General features: G+C 39.1%; 1 protein-coding gene across 3 annotated transcripts in view; it reads right to left on the reverse strand.

The window, feature by feature from the left end:
- Positions 1-18,934, reverse strand: part of CNKSR2 (connector enhancer of kinase suppressor of Ras 2) — a 427,386-nt gene extending 408,452 nt beyond the window's left edge. For 2 of the 3 annotated variants that reach the window (XM_006835578.1, XM_006835580.1), the window contains exon 1: positions 18,841-18,934. In XM_006835578.1, coding sequence (XP_006835641.1) covers positions 18,841-18,904 — 64 coding nt within the window. In that variant the 5' untranslated portion in view covers positions 18,905-18,934. The remainder of the gene's footprint in view (positions 1-18,840) is intronic. The other variant, XM_006835579.1, reaches the window with a different exon arrangement.
- Between the last annotated feature and the right edge of the window lie 590 nt (positions 18,935-19,524).

Genomic DNA, 19,524 nt, shown 5'->3' on the forward strand with positions numbered 1-19,524 from the left:
AAGGAGAAGATGGAAAAGCTCCATATCATTAGTGAAGCAAGGCCAGGGGCAGACTGTGGAACAGACCATCAATTACTGATATGCAAATTTAAACTGAAACTGAAGAAAATGAAAACAAGTCTACGAGAGCCAAAATATGACCTTGAATTTATCCCACCAGAGCTCCTTAGGTAGATTATATTGTCTATGAATTTGAATGACATTTTGTGTGATAACAGTGTTGTGGTTATAAATAGTAGCTGTGTGTGTATGCATGAGATTTATTATAAGTGGACTAGAAAAAGGTTACGGAAAAACTCCATTATCTTTTCATTCCATTTTCCCACGAACTTTTTGAGAGCCCCTCATATGTATGTATGTATGTGTGTGTATGTATATAGATATAAATGCATTAAAGATTACACACACACATACACACATGTTTAAGAGAAACACATAATAACACTCTTCATTTTTTATGATTGGCATGTAAATGTGGGGGAAATCACTAGATCATTAGCTATTATTCAGCTGCAATTATTTTTTGAGTGTATGCCTATTTCTACTATAAATATAAGAATAAGCTGGCAAGGCAGCCTCGTTTAAAAAATAAATTCTTAGACATAAGAAAACATTACTATAGACATTAAATTTGCATACAACTTAAAACTTAATGTTGATGAAGCTTCACTTTGTAACCATGCTTGAAAGTATTTCTCTTACCAGACTGCTTATTAACAGAGTATCAACATATTTTTAATGAAAGTGATAAAATTCTAAAAAAAATCACCAAGCAAAATTAATTCATATGAAGTTTTAAAAAAATAATTAGTACTTTAGGAGAGAAAAAATACTTTATATAATCAAATTCACAAAGCTTTATATAATCAAATTCACAACTTCAAAATAGGTGGTAATTATCACAGTTCACAATTGTTATTTTTATTGTTTTAAATGTCTATTGGCCTGGATATTGTGGTGGCTTTCCTAAAAATGAGAGACTTCAAACCATTTGCTCCACAAGTAAAGAACAATGCAAATCTATTTTTTCACTTAAAAAAAATGTCAGACTAAAGCAAGTTAACATTAATTTTATTAAAAGAAAAAATGAAGAAATAGAAGATTTCATGTTTATTTTTTTCACTCTAAAAAATTTCTTCTTTAAATTCCTAAATACATACTAGAATATATATTTTAGATACATATGCAAAAGCATGATATAATTTAAAATGTAATGTAGATAGAATGTACCTTTCATTGCCATTTTACAGATACTCAACTCATCAAACATCTCTAGCTCAACCTGAACCACTCCATATTTTACATTTATTTTGCAATAGTTTTTTGACTGAATTATGATTAAATTTTCTCTAATGAGTTGGAACCAACTCGATGGCACTTAACAACAACAGCAACAACAGTACATAATTAACTTTGTTTTGTGATTTAATATTCAGTCATGAAGCAATATGGTCTATAATAAAGGAGCTTCCAAATAAAATAATTTGGGTGGGTAGGTATGCATATAAAAAATATAGAAATAAAGAAGTCAGCTGTTCAATGAAACACTAATGAAACAGGCAGTCCTTGGGTAACTAATGATATCCATTCTTAAGTGTATTTAAGCAGAATTTGTAGGTAAGTCAAAATATGTACATATGGTTCTTAGTTAGCCTTACTGTAGTGCAAGAAAAGGTGCTAAGTCTTTGCAATGATTGAAGAGCTACATGTACAGCAAGTGAGTGACTGTGTGATGAAGAATCTGCTGTGAGTAGGAGTTGACCCAATGTTGTAAAGTAAGGGCAAATTTATATAACATTCAAGAGTATATACGAGTTGTCTGAAAATCGAACATTCATAACCTAGGCACTATTCTGGTCAAATATGAAGTTGCTTATGGATATTCATTATCAGGCACCATGTATAGTAATTCTTTTATCAAAAATTCTTTGAGAACTGAACATCTGCTTAGCACTGTGTAAACAGTAGCAATGGTCTGTAGTAGGGCTTTTGCTTAGATCTAGACTAAGCAGAACAGCAAGCTCCTGGAGTTCATTTCCAAATAAAAGAGACGCTATCAAGATTATAGTTATGTGTGTCATCTTTGTCATTGACTAGCTAGTGTTCTATTCTGAGAAGTAGAAGCACCACATCACAAGCATACACAGAGGCCAAAAGGAACCCCAGACCACCTTACCAAATACTAGAGAAGGTAGGATTGATGGCGAGGACATCCACAGCTTTCAAAGTATTCACAGGATTCCTTTCATGGCATATCTACCTCTGATAGAAGTAAAGATAGAAATATATGTTTGGGAATCAGGAGTCAATTCGAATTGTACTTCCACTTACAATTTATTCACTCCTCGAAATATTTATTGAGTACCTGATTAATAAATATTTGGGTATATAAGGGAGCCTCAAAAAGTTTGTGGAAAAATTCATTATCTTTTAATCCTATTAATGCACAAAATTTTAGAAGCCTCATCATAAAAGAAAAGTAATTCAATGATTAATCTCTCTAAGCAAAAGTGTCTTCATCTATAAAATAGGGCTAATTCTAACCTTTCAGGCTAGGTGGTGGTGGTAGTGTGCAATGGAGTCAGTTCCAACTCACAGTGATGCTGCATAGGGATTCCGAGGCTGTAAATCTTTACAGGAATAGAAAGCCACATCTTTCTCCCAATGAGAGACTGGTAGATTTGAACTGTTGTCCTGTGGCTAGCAATTTAGCTCATAATCCACTACACTACCAGGGCCCTGTTCAGGCTAGGGCAGGCATTAAAAATAATGTAAGGAAAGCACCTAGCACTTACTGCTGTTGTTGTTGCTAAGTGCTGTTGAGTTGGTTCTGACTCATAGCGACCCTGTGTAGGGTTTCTGAGAAGCGGCTGGTAGATTTGAACTGTTGTCCTGTGGCTAGCAATTTAGCTCATAATCCACTACACTACCAGGGCCCTGTTCAGGCTAGTGCAGGCATTAAAAATAATGTAAGGAAAGCACCTAGCACTTACTGCTGTTGTTGTTGCTAAGTGCTGTTGAGTTGGTTCTGACTCATAGTGACCCTGTGTAGGGTTTCTGAGAAGCGGCGGGTGGTTTTGAACCACTGACCTTGGGGTTACCAGTTCCGTACTTATCCTACCATGCTCACCAGGGCTCCAAGCATTTAATACATAATATCTCTTATTAGTTCTGCCTCTGAACATTACCAATGGAATACAATCTTGTCCTTTACTAAAAACAAAACAAACAAAAAAGCCCTGACATTTATCTTGCACTTAGTATGTCCCAGACATTTTTCTCATTATATCATAATCCTATGAGGTTGGCAATATTATCATCCCCATTTTATAAAAATAAGAAAACTTTGTCAAGTTATATAAATTTCCTGTGCCTAAAATTGTGGAAGTGATGTAGCCAGACATCTGATTTCAAAGTGCTTTCACCTGTATTGTGGTGGTTTTGGTTATGCGTCATGCAGTCAATTCTGACTCATAGCAATCCTGTATAGGGTGTCTGAGGTTCTAAATCTTTATGAGAGCAGAAAGCCTCATCTTTCTCCCATGGAGTAGCTGGCAGATTCAAACTGCTAACCTTGCAGTTAGCAGCCCAACTCATAATCCACTATGCTGCCAGAGCTCCTTTTTAACGATATACTTATACAATTACATGGAGTCCTGGTATGGCGCTATGGGGTTAATGCGCTGCACTGTAAAGTTGGTTTGATCCACAAGGTCGGCGCTTCAAGCTCACCAACCACTCCTTGCAAACCCTATACAGGGTCGCTATGGGTTGGAATCGACTCAACAGCACTTAACAACAACAACATACAATTAATTACATGTTGTCAATCTTTAAAGAGCAGAAAATTATGAAAATTAAAGAAAAATCAAGTCTGAAGATAATTATGTACAAACTTGAGCTATGTCTTTCATCCCCTAAAGTGTAGATCCAATCCAGTAGGGAAAAAGTAAATATCAAATCTAATCATTGAACACAATCGCTGTTGAACTGCTTAACTTTTCAGTACCTTACCTGTAACAGGGTGTTTGTTAATAACTGTCCTTATCTCTCTTTTAAGGATTATCATGAATAATACATGTTAAGTACTTTAGACCTTTCTAATTTGGGCACATGAAGCTATGTAACATAATGTTTCTTGGGGAAAAAACAACAGTGAAATACAAAAACCCAGATATTAAATATGCAGAAACTAACTAAAAATGCAATTCACTTATAACTAGCATTTTTTTTTTTTCAGTATGAAAAGGACTCCTGGCTAAGCATAGTGCTTGAAAACATTTTACCCTTCTGGATCGAACAATTTATTCCCAATCTTTACGTTATTAGATTGGTCAGGTCAGCAAACTCTTCCTTCACATATTAAGAATAAACTGTAAAATGAACCTAGTGAAATTTTCACAAATCTCAAATAAATGGGGTCTGAATCAATGTGTTTCTACCATGAACACTCTTAAATCATTATGCCTACAAAATACATGCAGAGTAGAAAAAAAACACCAGAAAGAAAACTTATCTAATTCCAAATACTCTATAGAAGCAATTTCTCTCTACTTAATAGCAATTCAACATCTATCTGAAAGTCTCTGGTCTAGACGGATCTTCTGCTGCTGATTTTAATACAACATTGGTGCCAAGAGAAACTGCCAGAAAACTCAGTCTGGCCCCATTTCAGAGGGAAATGTAGAAGAAGCATACCATCTTTGGCTCTATACCACATCTAACTTTGTCTTCACATAGGCTCTAGTAGACCAAAGAAAATAGCAACTGGACGAGGTGTCCATGTTGAGCACCAATAGCAGAAACTGTAAAATATTTATTTTATATGTATTTAATAGTTAGTGGGTTTCATGGAAAACCAAAATATATACAAATTACACAAAAATTAAAATATGAATTGTTCTGCTCAGGCAGGGGGAAAAAAAAAAATCAATGTCCCCAGAACTATCAAAACATTCTGAAAATAAATGTGAGTGATTGGAAAAAAAAGAAAAGAAAGTACATGAAATAAACAGACATATATAAAACATGCCAAAATTATAATTAATCTAATATGAAAACTAGTCATTCAGCATAATTATGTAAGGTCAGAATTTTAAAGGCTTTTATTAATAATACATTAAATTTATAAGACAACAACTGACAACTTGATGGAAAATAAACTTCTTTCAGGATCTTTGGTAATAAGTTGGAAAAAAAAAATCCAGGATATAAGCCAGACTTGCATTGATTTGGTGTAGGTATTACTTGAGAAAACATGTTGTAAGCCCATTTTTAAAATAATAAATGTATTTGAAACAAACTTAAAAGTTCAAACAAACAAAAGTGTATCGGCTGCATGAATTATTCCCATCCCCTCCACACAAAGAGTGGACAGGGATGGGCAATTTGGACATTGGCTACCCAAAATGGGGGGAGAGATACAAAGGTAAGAAGTGACTAGCTTACAAGATTTCAAGAGGGAACCTAGATCCAAAGGGCATGGAGGAAGGTAGAGTCTCCAGTGAATAGTATCCAGCCTGTCCAGGAAGGCCTGATGAAATGAAATGCAGATGGGTCTCTTGTGATGCAATAGTGAAGAACTGTTATCAGGACTGCAAGGAGGGCAGCGATTAACTTTTCAGTCTAGGAGCGGAGGGCCCTGGGACCATCAATGCAGAAGAGTGGAGAGCGGGACCCCACCCAGAGAAGCAGTGAGACCTGAGATGGAGACAAAGAGGATGATGTGAAGAGATGAAGTGGCTGGGGACTTGAGATCCAGAGAGGGAAAGGGGCTGTGTGCTGAGGACAGCGGGCTGGCTTGCAGAGCATACCCTTCGGTTGGGTGATGATGCATGGATGGGATGGTAACTATGGCAATGAAATGATGTATGATAGAATGAATGTAAAACTAATATTCTCCCATGTAAACTATCACACAATTCACAATAAAACATTTATTAAAAAAAAAAAAGTGTATCGGGCAACATTTTAAAAGGCAACTAACACTGTGTTTTTTTCTTACTTCCCATCTTATCTGAAGATGAGAAAATCTGCCTAATAAAAAGTACTTTTCAAAAACATTAATATCAAGTAAATTATTAAAGGCATGTATTCTATACATGTTCTTAGTTATATAATGTTTTTATCATGACAAGCTATCATATATTAATGACATTGCCAGTTTTTGTTTTATTTAATATTCATTTTTATTTAAACAATTTTACATTGTGACAGAACACTAATAAACAGAGAAAACAGTAGCTACTGTACTTTAGCCAAATTTATAATTCAATAAATTCCCACATACCCCTTCTTTCCTGAAATTATAAGAGGAAGAATAACTTTAACAATTGAGACTTCTATTAGAATTAATTATTTTAATTTATATTGAAATCAAGTAAGAAATTAAATGTATCCTTGCTTGTTGTTTTAAAAAAATGCTATCATATTGAGCAGTTGCTTATAATTTAAATCAGGGAACAACTGCAATCCATTGTTTTGTACTACCAGCAAGAACATTTAAAGCCTGAAGGTGTTGTTTTCTTAAAAGTTAATAGACTGATATATCAATGATAGAGTATTTGAAATTTCACTAAATGTTATATTTTAATATGGCTACATATTGAGGGGACTTCTGGTGTGGCGTTGCCGGTTAATGCAGTGAACTGCAACGTCGGTTGGGGTCATTAAGGTCGGCAGTTCTAACTCACCAGTTGCTCCTTGGAAACCCTGTACAGGGTCGCTATGAGTCGGATCCTGACTCCTCGATGGCACTTAGCAACAACAACATATTGAGGAGGCATACTTCATTAGAAAATCTGTATAACTTGCCTACTAGAGATGGAGCTCTGGTAGCGTAGTGGTTACGAATTGGGCTGCTAACCTGAAGGTCGGCAGTTCGAAACTACCAGCTGTTCTGCGGCAGAAAGATGAGGCGCTCTGCTCCTGCAAAGATTTACAGCCTCGGAAACCCTGTGCAGGGTCACTATTAGTCGGAACCTACTCCATGGTACTTAACAACAACAGTGATTATCTTGTTGTTAAGTGCTATCCAGTTGGTTCCGACACATAGCAATCCTGTATAGAGTTTCCAAAGAGGCTGTATAGAGTTTCCAAAGGGTTTGAACCGCAGAACTTGTGGTTAGCTCAGTGCTTATGCTATGGCACCAAACCAAGACTGGTGGTGGTTATGTGCTGTTTATTTATGAAACAGGATGGTGGTGGTGGTTGTGTGCCCCCAGGTCAGCTCCGACCCACAGCGACCCTGTACAGGGTTTCCGAGGCTGCAAATCTTTACAGGCACAGAAAGCCTCATCTTTCTGCCGCAGAACAGCTGGTAGTTTCGAACTGCCGACCTTCAGGTTAGCAGCCCAATTCGTAAGCACTACGCTGGGAGTTCTGGCGTGGCGCTGCGGGTTAATGTGTCATACTGTAAAGCCGTTTGAACGGCAAGGTCGGCAGTTCAAGCTCACCAGCTGCTCCTTGGAAACCCTATATAGGGTCGCTATGGGTTGGAACCAACTCGACGGCACTTCACAACAACACTACCAGAGCTCCTTAAACCAAAACTAGTAACATGTAATTCAGAAAAAAAATCCACATGAGGCACCGACTAACCCTCTACAAAGGTTCTTAACAATAACCCTTCAAAAATTAGTCAAAATACATTTATATCTGTGTAAGAAAATTAGAATTATTTTCTCAAAATCACATGGAAAAACGGAAAATGTATACAAAAAAGCTGTTAAGCTCTATCTTAATATATATTATTTGTATTCTGATGAATAAAAATATAAATTCAAAACGAATAAAAATATAAACTCAAAAATATAAAGTATAATAAAAAACACAATGGGTATTATTACACTAACAGGCTATTTTTCCATTTTATCCTCTTGATTAACAAAGGATGTTTTATTCTTACAACAGAAAAATGCATTTTAATTGTTATATGAGCATTTTTTTAAAAATAAGAGAACAAACCAGGTATTTTATAAATTTCACTTTACCATGTATTCAAAAATATATAGAGCTCTTTACAAAATACCAAAATGAAGAAATTATTCAAAAGCCTGAATAAAGTAATATATGTTTAAAAGATGGAGTATGTTTTCAGTTTTAAATAATAATTATTTATCTACTATATCAGCCTATTTATGATATCAACAGTTATTTATGAAAAACTATTTATATTTATAGCATAAACACAGAAGTAATATGGATTCATCAAAATTATTATTACTTCTTAAAGAAATGAATTCAAACTATGATAGGTTTTTGAATTGGCTAGAATAACATGAAAAACTACTTCCACTACAATCTGCCCTATACTATACAGTCTAACACTGAAGTATTCATTACAGCATTATAAGGGACTTTATATGCATCACCATTTAGGAAAGTAGAATTGCTGACAGACCAGTGAATAAATTTATTTACTCCTTAAATACTACATATATTTTTTGAGAACCTACTGTGAACCAGACACTTTCATACATATTATACAAAGCAGGTGGGGTTACTGCCCTCATGAAGCATAAATCTAGTGAGGAAGTTAGATATCAGTTAAATATCCATACAAATTAGTGTAAAACTAGAACTGTGACAAATGAAACAAAGGAGACATACATTGTATTAGGAGAGCATATAACTGGAGATTTGATGTGATTTGGGGAAGACTTTCCTGGGAAGGCTTAAGATCTGAAGAATGAGTAGAGTTAAATTGGATGATGAAAGGAGCAAAGAGTGAATATTAAGTGCAAAGGCCAGTGGTAAGCGAACAGGAAGGACTAAAAGGTCAGTGTAGCTGGTGCTAGGAAGGAGGCTTACTTCACAGGCAATAACCAAATTTTCAAGGGTCTTATAGAGCATATTACTGACTTTAATCTTTATTCTAAAAGCAGTAAGATCCCATTAAATTGTTTTAACTTGATGGGGCAGGAAAGTGAGAGGACAGGATCAAATGAGAAGTTCATCCTGACTGCAGGTTGATGGAGATCAAACAAAATTAAAAAGCTATAATTATCATGACCTTGACTGAGAAAAGCTATTTTGTCCTTTGCAATAATGGGAGAAAAAGAGGAGGCAGAGTGCATTAATTTTACCATTTCTAAATCCAACTACCACTTCTCAAACTTTTCCACTGATGTATCCATAATTGCTGAACTGAGTATACTCATAGCCCTGGGAGGTCTGGGGAAACGTAGCTTTAAATGGCCTACCGCAAGCCTAAAATTCTTATTAAGCCTGGCCTCATCTTTAAAATCATGCCAATTTTGTTTCTACACTGTGCATATAATATCCATGTTTGATTTAGTATAAAAATGTTTTATATTAACACAAAACCATTAATATTTCAGCAATTTAACCTTTTGGCTTCCTTTGATCATTTGGTTTCTATGAACAGAGAAATGTACCATTTTGAGAAGCAAAAACCTATTCTATTCATGAAAACTACAGATTCACTCACTGAACATTATTCAGCATAATAATCTTTAATTGAAGATTACACTTGCTGTTCTTCATTCACACTTTAGACTATGATAACCATAACAAATAAAATGCTTTAGACTCCATTTTTAATCAAATTATTCACCCTCCATTCCCCTTTTAAATTAGTACAGATGATCTATCCTTCTAGAACTCCTTATAGAAATGAATACTTCATCTTTCACAATAAGCCTTATGTGTGAGGCGCTGTACGGAAGTCACATAGAAAGCTAACAATTATTAAGAACAAATTAAGTCCTAATCTGAGGTTGCTGTGCTGTAAATGAAAATGATACTATACCATTGCTTTAAGAATAACATTAATATTTAAAATCTCATCTACGTTCATCACATAAGAATTTGGATCAGTAAAATTCTAAATATCTAACAACATAATGTTAATGATGTAATTAATCATCAAAATAAGTCGTTTTAACATTATTTTCAAATTATTACTGAGAAACAGATTTGAAACAGCTGTACCAATTCAATACACATTCTTTGTGGGCTTATTTTTGGCAGCCAAAGTTTTATAATGTGGTATTTATTTAAACTCAGGACATGATGAGAGTTTTATTGTCTTTGTGAAATGCAGATTTGTTCTTGTACTTTTGTGCCACCTACTCACGCTCCTCCCTCACTTTCCCTGTACTGCCCACCTCTTGCCTTCAACCACACAAACCTATACACAACCCCTTTCTGGTTAATCACCCTATCTCAACTCTAGAGTCTCTTGCTGTGCCTCTACATTTAGAATACATCCCTCTTAGAATATGCCTGAGTTAAATAAATAGCTTAAATAGTTGCTAAAACCCTACCTTCCCCAAATACCCAATAACAAAATATAACGTTTTGTTATATTTTAGCTAAATACATCCTCTTCTCTTTCCATTGGTGCTTGTGTACCTGTATCATAGTGAACTTTAAAACAATGTTATGAACTGCACTAGTTGGTACCTCTCTCCCTTTGTCTTGACATAGGTTTGTCCTTGTCACTGTTGTCCCATACACAGGTGAATTCCCCCAAAGCAGAGAATAATTTATTTAAACAACCACAACAATCCTGGTGTGGTGCTGTGGGTTAATGTGCTGAACTGCAAGTTCAGTTTAAACCAAAGGTTGGTGGCGGTTCAGGCTCACCAGCCACTCCTCAGAAACCCTATACAGGGTCTCTATGAGTTGGAACCCACTCGACGGCACTTAACAACAACAAAGCATATGCCATGCAGAAGTACTAAGTAAAGAATATTTATAGTCCAGAATCAAATCAAACCAAACCCACTGCCATTGAGTCAACTCTGACTCACAGTTACCCTATATGTTGTTGCTAAGTGCCATTGTGCATAAGGTCGCTATGAGTAGGTACCAACTCGACGGCACCTAATAATAAAGTGCGGCTGAGTCAGTTCCGACTCATAGCAACCCTGTATAGGCTTTCCAAGGAGCAGATAGTGGGTTTGAACTGCCGCTCTGTGGTTTGCAGTCCAGTGCTGATTCTACAGTGCCACACCAGGAGCCCTGTGACCCTATATGGTGGTGGTGGTGTGCCATGGTGGCACTGTGGGTTAGGTGTTTGCTTACCCTCCTTCTATAGACCCTGTAGGAGTCCTGGTGTGGCGCTGTGGGTTAATGCGCCAGACTTCAAAGCCGTTTGAACTGCAAGGTAGGTGGTTCAAGCTCACCAGCTGCTCCTCGGAAGCCCTTTACAGGGTCGCTATGGGTGGGAACTGACTCAATGGCACTTAACAGCAACAACATACAGACCCTGTAGAGGGTTTCCAAGGCTGCAAATCTTTACAGGAGCAGAAAGCCTCACATTTCTTCCATGAAACGGCTGGTATTTCCGAACTGCTGACTTTCAGGTTAGCAGCCCAACTTATAACCACTATGCTACCAGAGCTCCTTGCAACTCTATATGTTGTTGTTGTTGTTGTTAAGTGCCATCGAGTCGGGTCCGACCCATAGCGACCCTGTACAGGGTTTCCGAGGGTGTAAATCTTTACGGGAGTAGAAAACCTCATCTTTCTCCCGCGGAGCGGCTGGTAGTTTCGAACCGCTGACCTTAAGGTTCGCAGCCCGATTCGTAACCACTACACTACCAGAGCTCCTTATAAGGAGGGTAAAACTTTACTGGAGTAGACAGCCTCATCTTTGTCTTGAGGTGTGGCTGGTGGGTTTGAACCACCATCCTTGTAGTTAGCAAGCCAACACCTAACCCACAGTGCCACGAGGGCTCCTAAAAACCAGAATACATCCACATAAATATACTCTTCTTACTAAATTATGAGTGCTACCTTAAAGAACAAATATTAATACCAACCCAAATAAAAGGATGTTTCTTGTGAACTAAACTATATATACCAAAAATGTAAATTCCTTCTTTGTGTAAAATCGTAGTAATTCCAGTTCCAAAAAATGTCATATTCAAAGTACGTGATCTTTGATGACTATATAGTCACTTTGAAACTGGAAAATAAATCTAATTTTTCAAAAGCAAGTGATACAATCAATATTATCATTTTTAACTCTAACATTTTTTCCTTTACAATGTGTAATTTTACATTCCAGACATAAAATTATTCCTAATCTCTCAAGACTATTTAACGAAATTTTTTGACATTTTTGTCTAATTAAGGTAGATTTTAACTTCAGCTCTGGGTCTAGTAAGGGGGAAAAAAAATAATTATTAAAGAACATCATACCTGTCAAAACTTCATTGCCCTATCAAATACATTCTTCTTCATAGCATTTAACGTTCATACTGAATAGTTCTATTTCATCACTGCATTTCTTCTACTATAGGGCTTTATTCAAATTATTAGTTTTTGCCTTTGTTTTTTATACCTAAAATAATGTATTACAGTTTCTAACCTCAAGATGGCTGAGTCATTTTAGGGCAGAAATTAGAAGTCAGGTAATGTTTCTTGAAGTAAACTGACAGAAAATGGTACATAGGAAAAACAAAAGGGTAGAGAAGTTGAGCATTGGATGGTTTGAGAAGTGACTGTCTTAAAGAATCAGATTATTTTAAAAATTATAATAATTCAAAATTGGTTGGAATAATAAAGATATCAGGAACACTAGCAAAGAGCCTGATGGTTGACTCTGAAAATGATACCTAATCACTTTTATTTGACACAGAAAAGAAACAACTATCATTGGAAGAATGTCATGGAGAAAGCCCAGTTCAAGAAAACAACTCTAGCTTTGTCATGTGAATATTTTGAAAGAGTCTGAAAGTTGAAATGGGTACAAGAGGAAAATTGGTAATTTTGGGGTGTGACAAGGAAAATTAATAGTAAAATTAACAGTTGTTGTTGTTGTTGCGAAGTGCTATCAAGTCAGTTCCAACCCATAGCAACCCTGTATAGGGTTCCCGAGGAGCAGCTGGTGAGCTTGAACCACCGACCTTGCAGTTCAAATGGCTTTGCAGTTTGGTGCATTAACCTACAGTGCCACACCAGGACTCCAAAATTAACAGTAGGGGTCCTAAAGTGTTCAGAGGTTTTTGTTATATTTTAACGTGTAAAAAAAAGCAAACAAGAATTAGGGACTCAATGACTGGTGAGTTTGAACTGCAGACCTTGTGGTTCAAACCAAACTTGCGATGGAGTGCTTATCCTACAGCACCACAGCAGAACTCCACCAGGCTGGTATAGAGTACTGGAAATGGAACAACCAGAATGCATTAAAGAGAATGTTGATATACGTGAAAAATGGAACGAATGTTACTGGACTATTTGTGTAGAAAATGTCAAATGGGAACCTATTTTGTTGTATAAACTTACAAAAAATAAATTAAAAAAACATTTTAAAGAAAAGAATTAGGGACTCAAATAAATACAGATTATAAAGTATTTCCAGTCCCAATAAGTATCAGAGCTGAGAAATAATGCATTATAGATTAACAGAAAGAGCAAAAATTAAAAACAGTTATTGGTCTACTTTTCTGCCAGTGACTTTTTCCAATAACTATTTTTATTTACTTTGTAAAGGGTTTATCTTTTACATATTTATTAAAACACAAGAGAAATTAATACAATCTCCAATGGAAGAATCTTGGTTTCACAATGCTAAGTTCAATGCAAGTATTTAATTTTCTCAAAAATATTAATAATATTAATTTTTACATTCTGAAGGTCTATAAGGTATCTCCAGGTAGCCAGAAATAATATCAGAATAAGCAAGGATATTGTTGTTGTTAAGTATCTTTAAGTCGGTTCTGAATCATAGTGATCCTGTTTAGGGTTTTCCAGACTTTTCAAATCTTTGTGGGAGTAGAAAGTTTCATCTTTCTCCCATGCAGCAGCTGGTGGTCTCAAACAGTGGACCTTGTGGTTCACAGTCCAGTACTTATTAGAGCCACTGTACTCCTAATCAAGGATGTTGTAAAGTACTGTTGAGTAGATTCTGACTCATAGTGACCCAGTATAGGATTTCCAAGGAGTGGCTGGTGAATTTGAACAGCCGACTTTTCAGTTCAAACCGACCTTGCAATCCAGTGCTTTATCCTACAGTGCCACACTAGAACTTTAATCAAGGCTATAACTGCCGATTTATCTGACTTAGGAGAAGTGCATATGCTTTACCAGAATTAACACTGACACTGTGTCACACATTTCACTCTCAGCAAAAAACTGGAGTATTATTGTATGCTGCAATGTTGTTGTTGTTAATTGCCTTCGAGTCAGTTCCGACCCATAGCGACCCTGTACAGGGTTTCCGAGGGTGTAAATCCTTACGGGAGTAGAAAGCCTCATCTTTCTCCCGCGGAACGGCTGGTAGTTTCAAACCGCTGACCTTAAGGTTCGCAGCCCGATTCGTAACCACTACGCTACCAGAGCTCCTTGTATGCTGCAATAGTGGAGTGAAAATGCAAGTGTTTTCATATGTCTTTATCAGTAATTAATAAATAGGTGTGACACTGTTGGGTAAGCACTGGACTGCTAACTACAAGGTAGGCGGTTCAAACCCACCAGTGACTCTTTGGAAAGCCTATATAGGGTCGCTATGAGTCAGAACTGACCTGAGGGCACTTAACAACAACAATTAATAAATAAGTTTTATATTTGCAACTACTTGGAATAGATTTTAATAAGAGTTTATAAAAATTAATTGTAATGTATAAATGTTATTAAGTGCCATCCAGTCAGTTCCAACTTAACCACTCTGTATAGATTTCCAAAAAGCATCCGGTGGATTTAAACCACTGACCTTGCTGTTGACAATTCAGTGCTTGTCCTTCAGAGCCACACCAGGATCCCAAATGTATAAATGCTGTTGTTGTTATTGTTACATGCTATGGAGTTGGTCCAGACTCATAGTGACCTTGTGTAGGTTTTCCAAGGAGCGGCTGATGGGTTTGAACTGCAAACCTTGTGGTTACCAGTCCAGTGCCTATCCTACAGTGCCACACCAGGATTCCAAATGTATATATTGTTGTTGTTGTTATGTGCCGTGGAGTCGTTTCTGACTCATAGCAACCCTGTACAGGGTTTCCGAGGCTATAAACCTTTACGGGAGCAGAAAGCCTCATCTTTCTCCCGCGGAACAGCTGGTAGTTTCGAACTGCTGACCTTGCGGTTCGCAGCCCGATTCGTAGCCTCTACACCACCAGAGCTCCTTCTAGTCCTTCATAAATAATCTTGACTAAATTATCAAAAAGGAGCTCTGGTAGCGTAGTGGTTACGAATCGGGCTGCGAACCTCAGGGTGAGCAGTTCGAAACTACCAGCTGTTCCATGGAAGAAAGATGAGGCTTTCTGCTCCCGTAAAGATTTACAACCTCGGAAACCCTGTACAGAGTTGCTATGAGTCGAAACCGACTCCACGGCACATAACAACAACAATATATTACCAAAGTTTAATAATCTTGTCAATCTGTTGTTTCCCTTCCATTTCCTTCTTTGAAAACTGATTTCTATATTACAACTATAAATTGTCTGTAATTATAAATATGTGGAACTTTGATAGCATACTGGTTACAACTCGGGCTGCAAACCTCAATGTCAACAGTTTGAAACTACCAGCAGTTCCACGAGAGAAAGATGAGGCTTTCTGCTCCCATAAAGATTTACAATCTTGGATACCCTATGCACAGTTGCTATGAGTAGGAACCAACTCCATGTTACACAACCACGACCACCACCATTCATAAATATATGACCCTGCTAGTCTTATGTGCTTAGTGGTTCCTCTTCTGTTCAGTGAAGAGAAAGATACCATAGAAAGAGCATAAAGTATATACCTTACTAAATATAGTTATAACAATTTATGGTTGTGAATAGCTGTAAACATACGATATACACTTTAAATGTTAAGGATGATGAAAGCTGTCACATTAATAAAGTAGAGCAGGCTCTGAAAAACTCCCACAATGTTTCAATTGTTCCAAAGTCCTGTTCATTCGTTGGTACTGCTTTTAGAACAGTATCTATTATACAATACTACATGAGGTTTATCCATCCCAGAGTTCCAGTCTAACAGTTGACTTTCAAACATTACTGTTATCTGTATAAAGCATGAAACATGTTTTTAAAATGTCTTCTGTTAAATTTTATTTATGAAACAGAATGGTGGTAGTGGTTGTGTGCCACCAGGTCGGTTCCAACTCATAGCGACCCTGTACAGGGTTTCAGAAGCTGTAAATCTTTACAGGAGCAGAACACCTCCTCTTTCTCCCATGAATCAGCTGGTAGATCTGAACTGCTGACTTTGTAGTTAGCAGCCCAGCTCATTAGGAAACAGGAAAGGAAGGGGAAAAAAATTAATTAAGGTAACAACAGTGTAAGTTACAAGTTGAGGAAATGTTTATGTTTTATCCAACTATTTTTAAAATCTTATTTTCTAATAATATCTCAAATCCAATTCATAAAACTAATATGGAAACTGCAGGCTTGAAATACCCCCAAAATTGCATCAGTTATTCTCTTCCAGTTATGCTTTGTATACAAAGATATACAATTTAGATCTTTACTACCTCACTAATTTTTTTTCAAACACCTCTAAAATGCTTCATCAACAAGTATGAAAACAAGTTAATTAACTTAAATGTAACAATCACTTAGAATCACAGCTAAAGATGTTAGTCCAAGTTCAAAGATGTTACATTTTTAGGACGGAGAGATGTTTAAAGGACTAGTATACTGGAAAATAAGATTGCATGTCAAAACATGTGCATCATATGCTATACAAATTTAAGTAGACCTAAATGGTTGAGAAAGGGGAAAGTGCAGGATGTAACTGGGAGGGTAGAGGGTGAAGAAGAAGATGGAGTATATAGCGCTCACTGCATGCAAGCATCATGGGAATTGGTAAGAGTAGTTAAGCTCTGAAGGTAATTTGACTCTCCAAAAACCATATAGATAGCTTTTCCTCCACTATTTCAGCAACAAAACTAAAGTAACCTTTAGATGAATTCAAAGAAAGGGCTTTTTATGGACAGAATTGTGTAACCCAAAATATGTTTTTAAAATCCTAACCTCTATGCTTGTGGTTAATATCTCATTTGGGAATGGGTTGTCTTTGTTATGCTAACGAGACCTATTAGCGTAGGGTGTGTCTTAAATCAATCTCTTTTGAAATATAAAAAAAGAGATGAAAGAAGCAAGGGAAGAGAAATAGAGATGGGAGAAGAGAGATGCCAAACCATATGAAGATCTGCTCAAAAGCAGAAGCTGAAGAGACAAGGGACTTCTTCCAGAACTGACAGAGCAAGCAAGCCTTCCAGTTTGAACTGTCACCCTGAATTTGGACTTCTGGCCTCTTAAAACTGTGAGAAAATAAATTTCTGTTTGTTAAAGCCATCCACTTGTATTTCTGTTGCAGCAGCACCAGATAACTAGGATGGGTTTTAATTAAGCATCTCACTTCCTGCATATGCCTTAGCTCTTTCTTCCCTGACTGATAGAAGTGACAGATGTTTGTCAGTATCTGAGAATCCAGGGTGGAGATGGGAGGAATTGGTGGGAATCTAGGAAAGCAGTATTTCAATAGCAAATATGGGAAAAGGAGAAACAGAAAAGATGAGCCACTGCAGGACTTTGTCTTAGTCATCTTTATAATCCCCATGGTACCTTAGCACAATGCACCACACACAGTCGATAAAGAATGTATTTGCTTCAATTCAATTCATTCCCATCTGTACTGTGCTTTGCAGTTACAAAGCACCATGCACATATTCGAAAAGAAAACCAAAGGAGGTGCAAGTAGGGGAATAAAAGAAAAGCAAAATCCACAAGCAATGAGGCTGGGAAAATGGGGGGAAAGGCAGGGGGAAAAAATAGTTTCTCCCCTTCTCTCACAATCCCTTCCCAACACCACCTTTCCGTCTTTAATAAAGTACCTGGGGGCTTAGAAAGTCGGACTGTTCTGCAAGTCCTAAGAAGGGTGCTCCCTCATCTTCCCAAGGGACATGTTCATAAATAACAAACCTTCTGTCCCTGACTAATCCACCTAGAGTGGGTGCTCAAGAGCCATCACCAGCAGAGCGCTAACTCCCAAGGGGAGCCAGGGATTCTTTAATCTATTCTATTCACCCCCTTTTCAGCATTGCCAGAAAACCAGAGGAGATAGCAGGGCCTGGGGAGAGTAGGAGGAAGGAAAGGACAGGGGTTGTGATGAAGGGGTGTGGGTGGGGAAGCCCCTACCAGCCCCCTTACTCAGACAACAGAGGGAGACAGTGAGGCAGTCAAGCCCAGGGACAGAGAAAAAGCCCACGTTTGCGACGACGACAAGGCGAGTGTCTCTAACTATGGTTATCAGACATGGCCAGCTTATGGATAAAGGAATGAGACGGAAGAACCCCGGGGGTCCGGGGATGTGTCTCCCCTTAGACCCGGGTCCAGAAGCCTTGTCCGGCCAGAGTGGCGGCGACAAGAATCAGGGAATGCGCAGGAGGAGCTCAGCCACCGGCGCCAAAGCCGTCCCGGGGGAGGCACGTTTGCCTCCCCTCCAAATCGGCGCCGTCCCGGATCCCCCGCAGCCCGGCCTGGGAGAGAGCGGGCGATCCCCGTGTCCACTCGCCTCCTGGCCCCATTATTTCGGCTTAAAAGTTGCGGGAGAGTTGCTGCGGGAGCAGGCACCTGGCAGGGGCGGGATGTCAGGTTTCCCGAACAAAGGGGTCGGGGAAGCAGGGCTCTAAGGAGACCAGGTTAGGGGAGGGGGCTCCTCCCTAAAGGGGAGACCAGGGTCCCCACATGCCCCCCCACCCTCCCGGATCGGGAGTCCCAAAGCTGTGCGGATTCTCGCCGTCCAGCTTCCAGCCTCTGGCCGGTTCGCGCCAGGCGCCCCCAGAACCCCGCCGTTCACCCCGCCCCTGCAAGCCTTTCGGGCGCCCGGGGCCTCCCCCAGTCCCCGCCGCGGGCATTACCTTTCATCCAGTCCACCACTTGACTCGGAGACCATTTGCTCACCGGTTCCATGATCAGGGCCATGAGGGCGGGATCGGTTCCGTGCGGATCGCGGGGCTCAAACACAAAACGAACTCAGCCGCCGAGTCGCCCTCAGGTGGGATCCCTGGCTGGCCGCTGCCTGGCGGGGCTGGCAGTGCGGCCAAGGTGGCTTTTGTGTGTCTGGGCTCGCGGCTGTAACGTCTCCCAGTAAACGGGGAGCCGCGGTGGGAGGGAAGAGTGCTGGGCTCGCAGCTCCCAGTCTCGGCGGCTCGGTCCCTGAGGAGATGGCTTAGGCGGCGGCGGCTGCTTCAACGACTCCGCTTGGCTCTCCGCCTCTCCCGGACTTCAGTTCATGGCTTGAGCTGCCGAGGGTCACGGCGCTGAGGGAAAGAGCCGCCGCCGCACAGCCGCAGCCAACTTGCCCGCTCGCCTCGCGCGCGGGAGTGAAGCCCCCGGCACGACACACTGCCCGGCGGAAATGACGAGGGGCCTCCTGCCACCCAAAATATCTCTGCAGCCCTCGTGTGCGGGGCGCGCGCGCCACGAGCCCCCCACCCGCTCGCAGCCGCGCAGTCCCGCCCCCGGGCCCGTGGCAGGCGCGCGAAGCGCGTGCGCGCAACGACTGCACAAGGCGAACAGTGAGCGGCCCGAACTCCGGGGTC

Source organism: Chrysochloris asiatica, unplaced genomic scaffold (assembly GCF_000296735.1).
Source record: "Chrysochloris asiatica unplaced genomic scaffold, ChrAsi1.0 scaffold00018, whole genome shotgun sequence".
NCBI lineage: Eukaryota > Metazoa > Chordata > Mammalia > Afrosoricida > Chrysochloridae > Chrysochloris > Chrysochloris asiatica.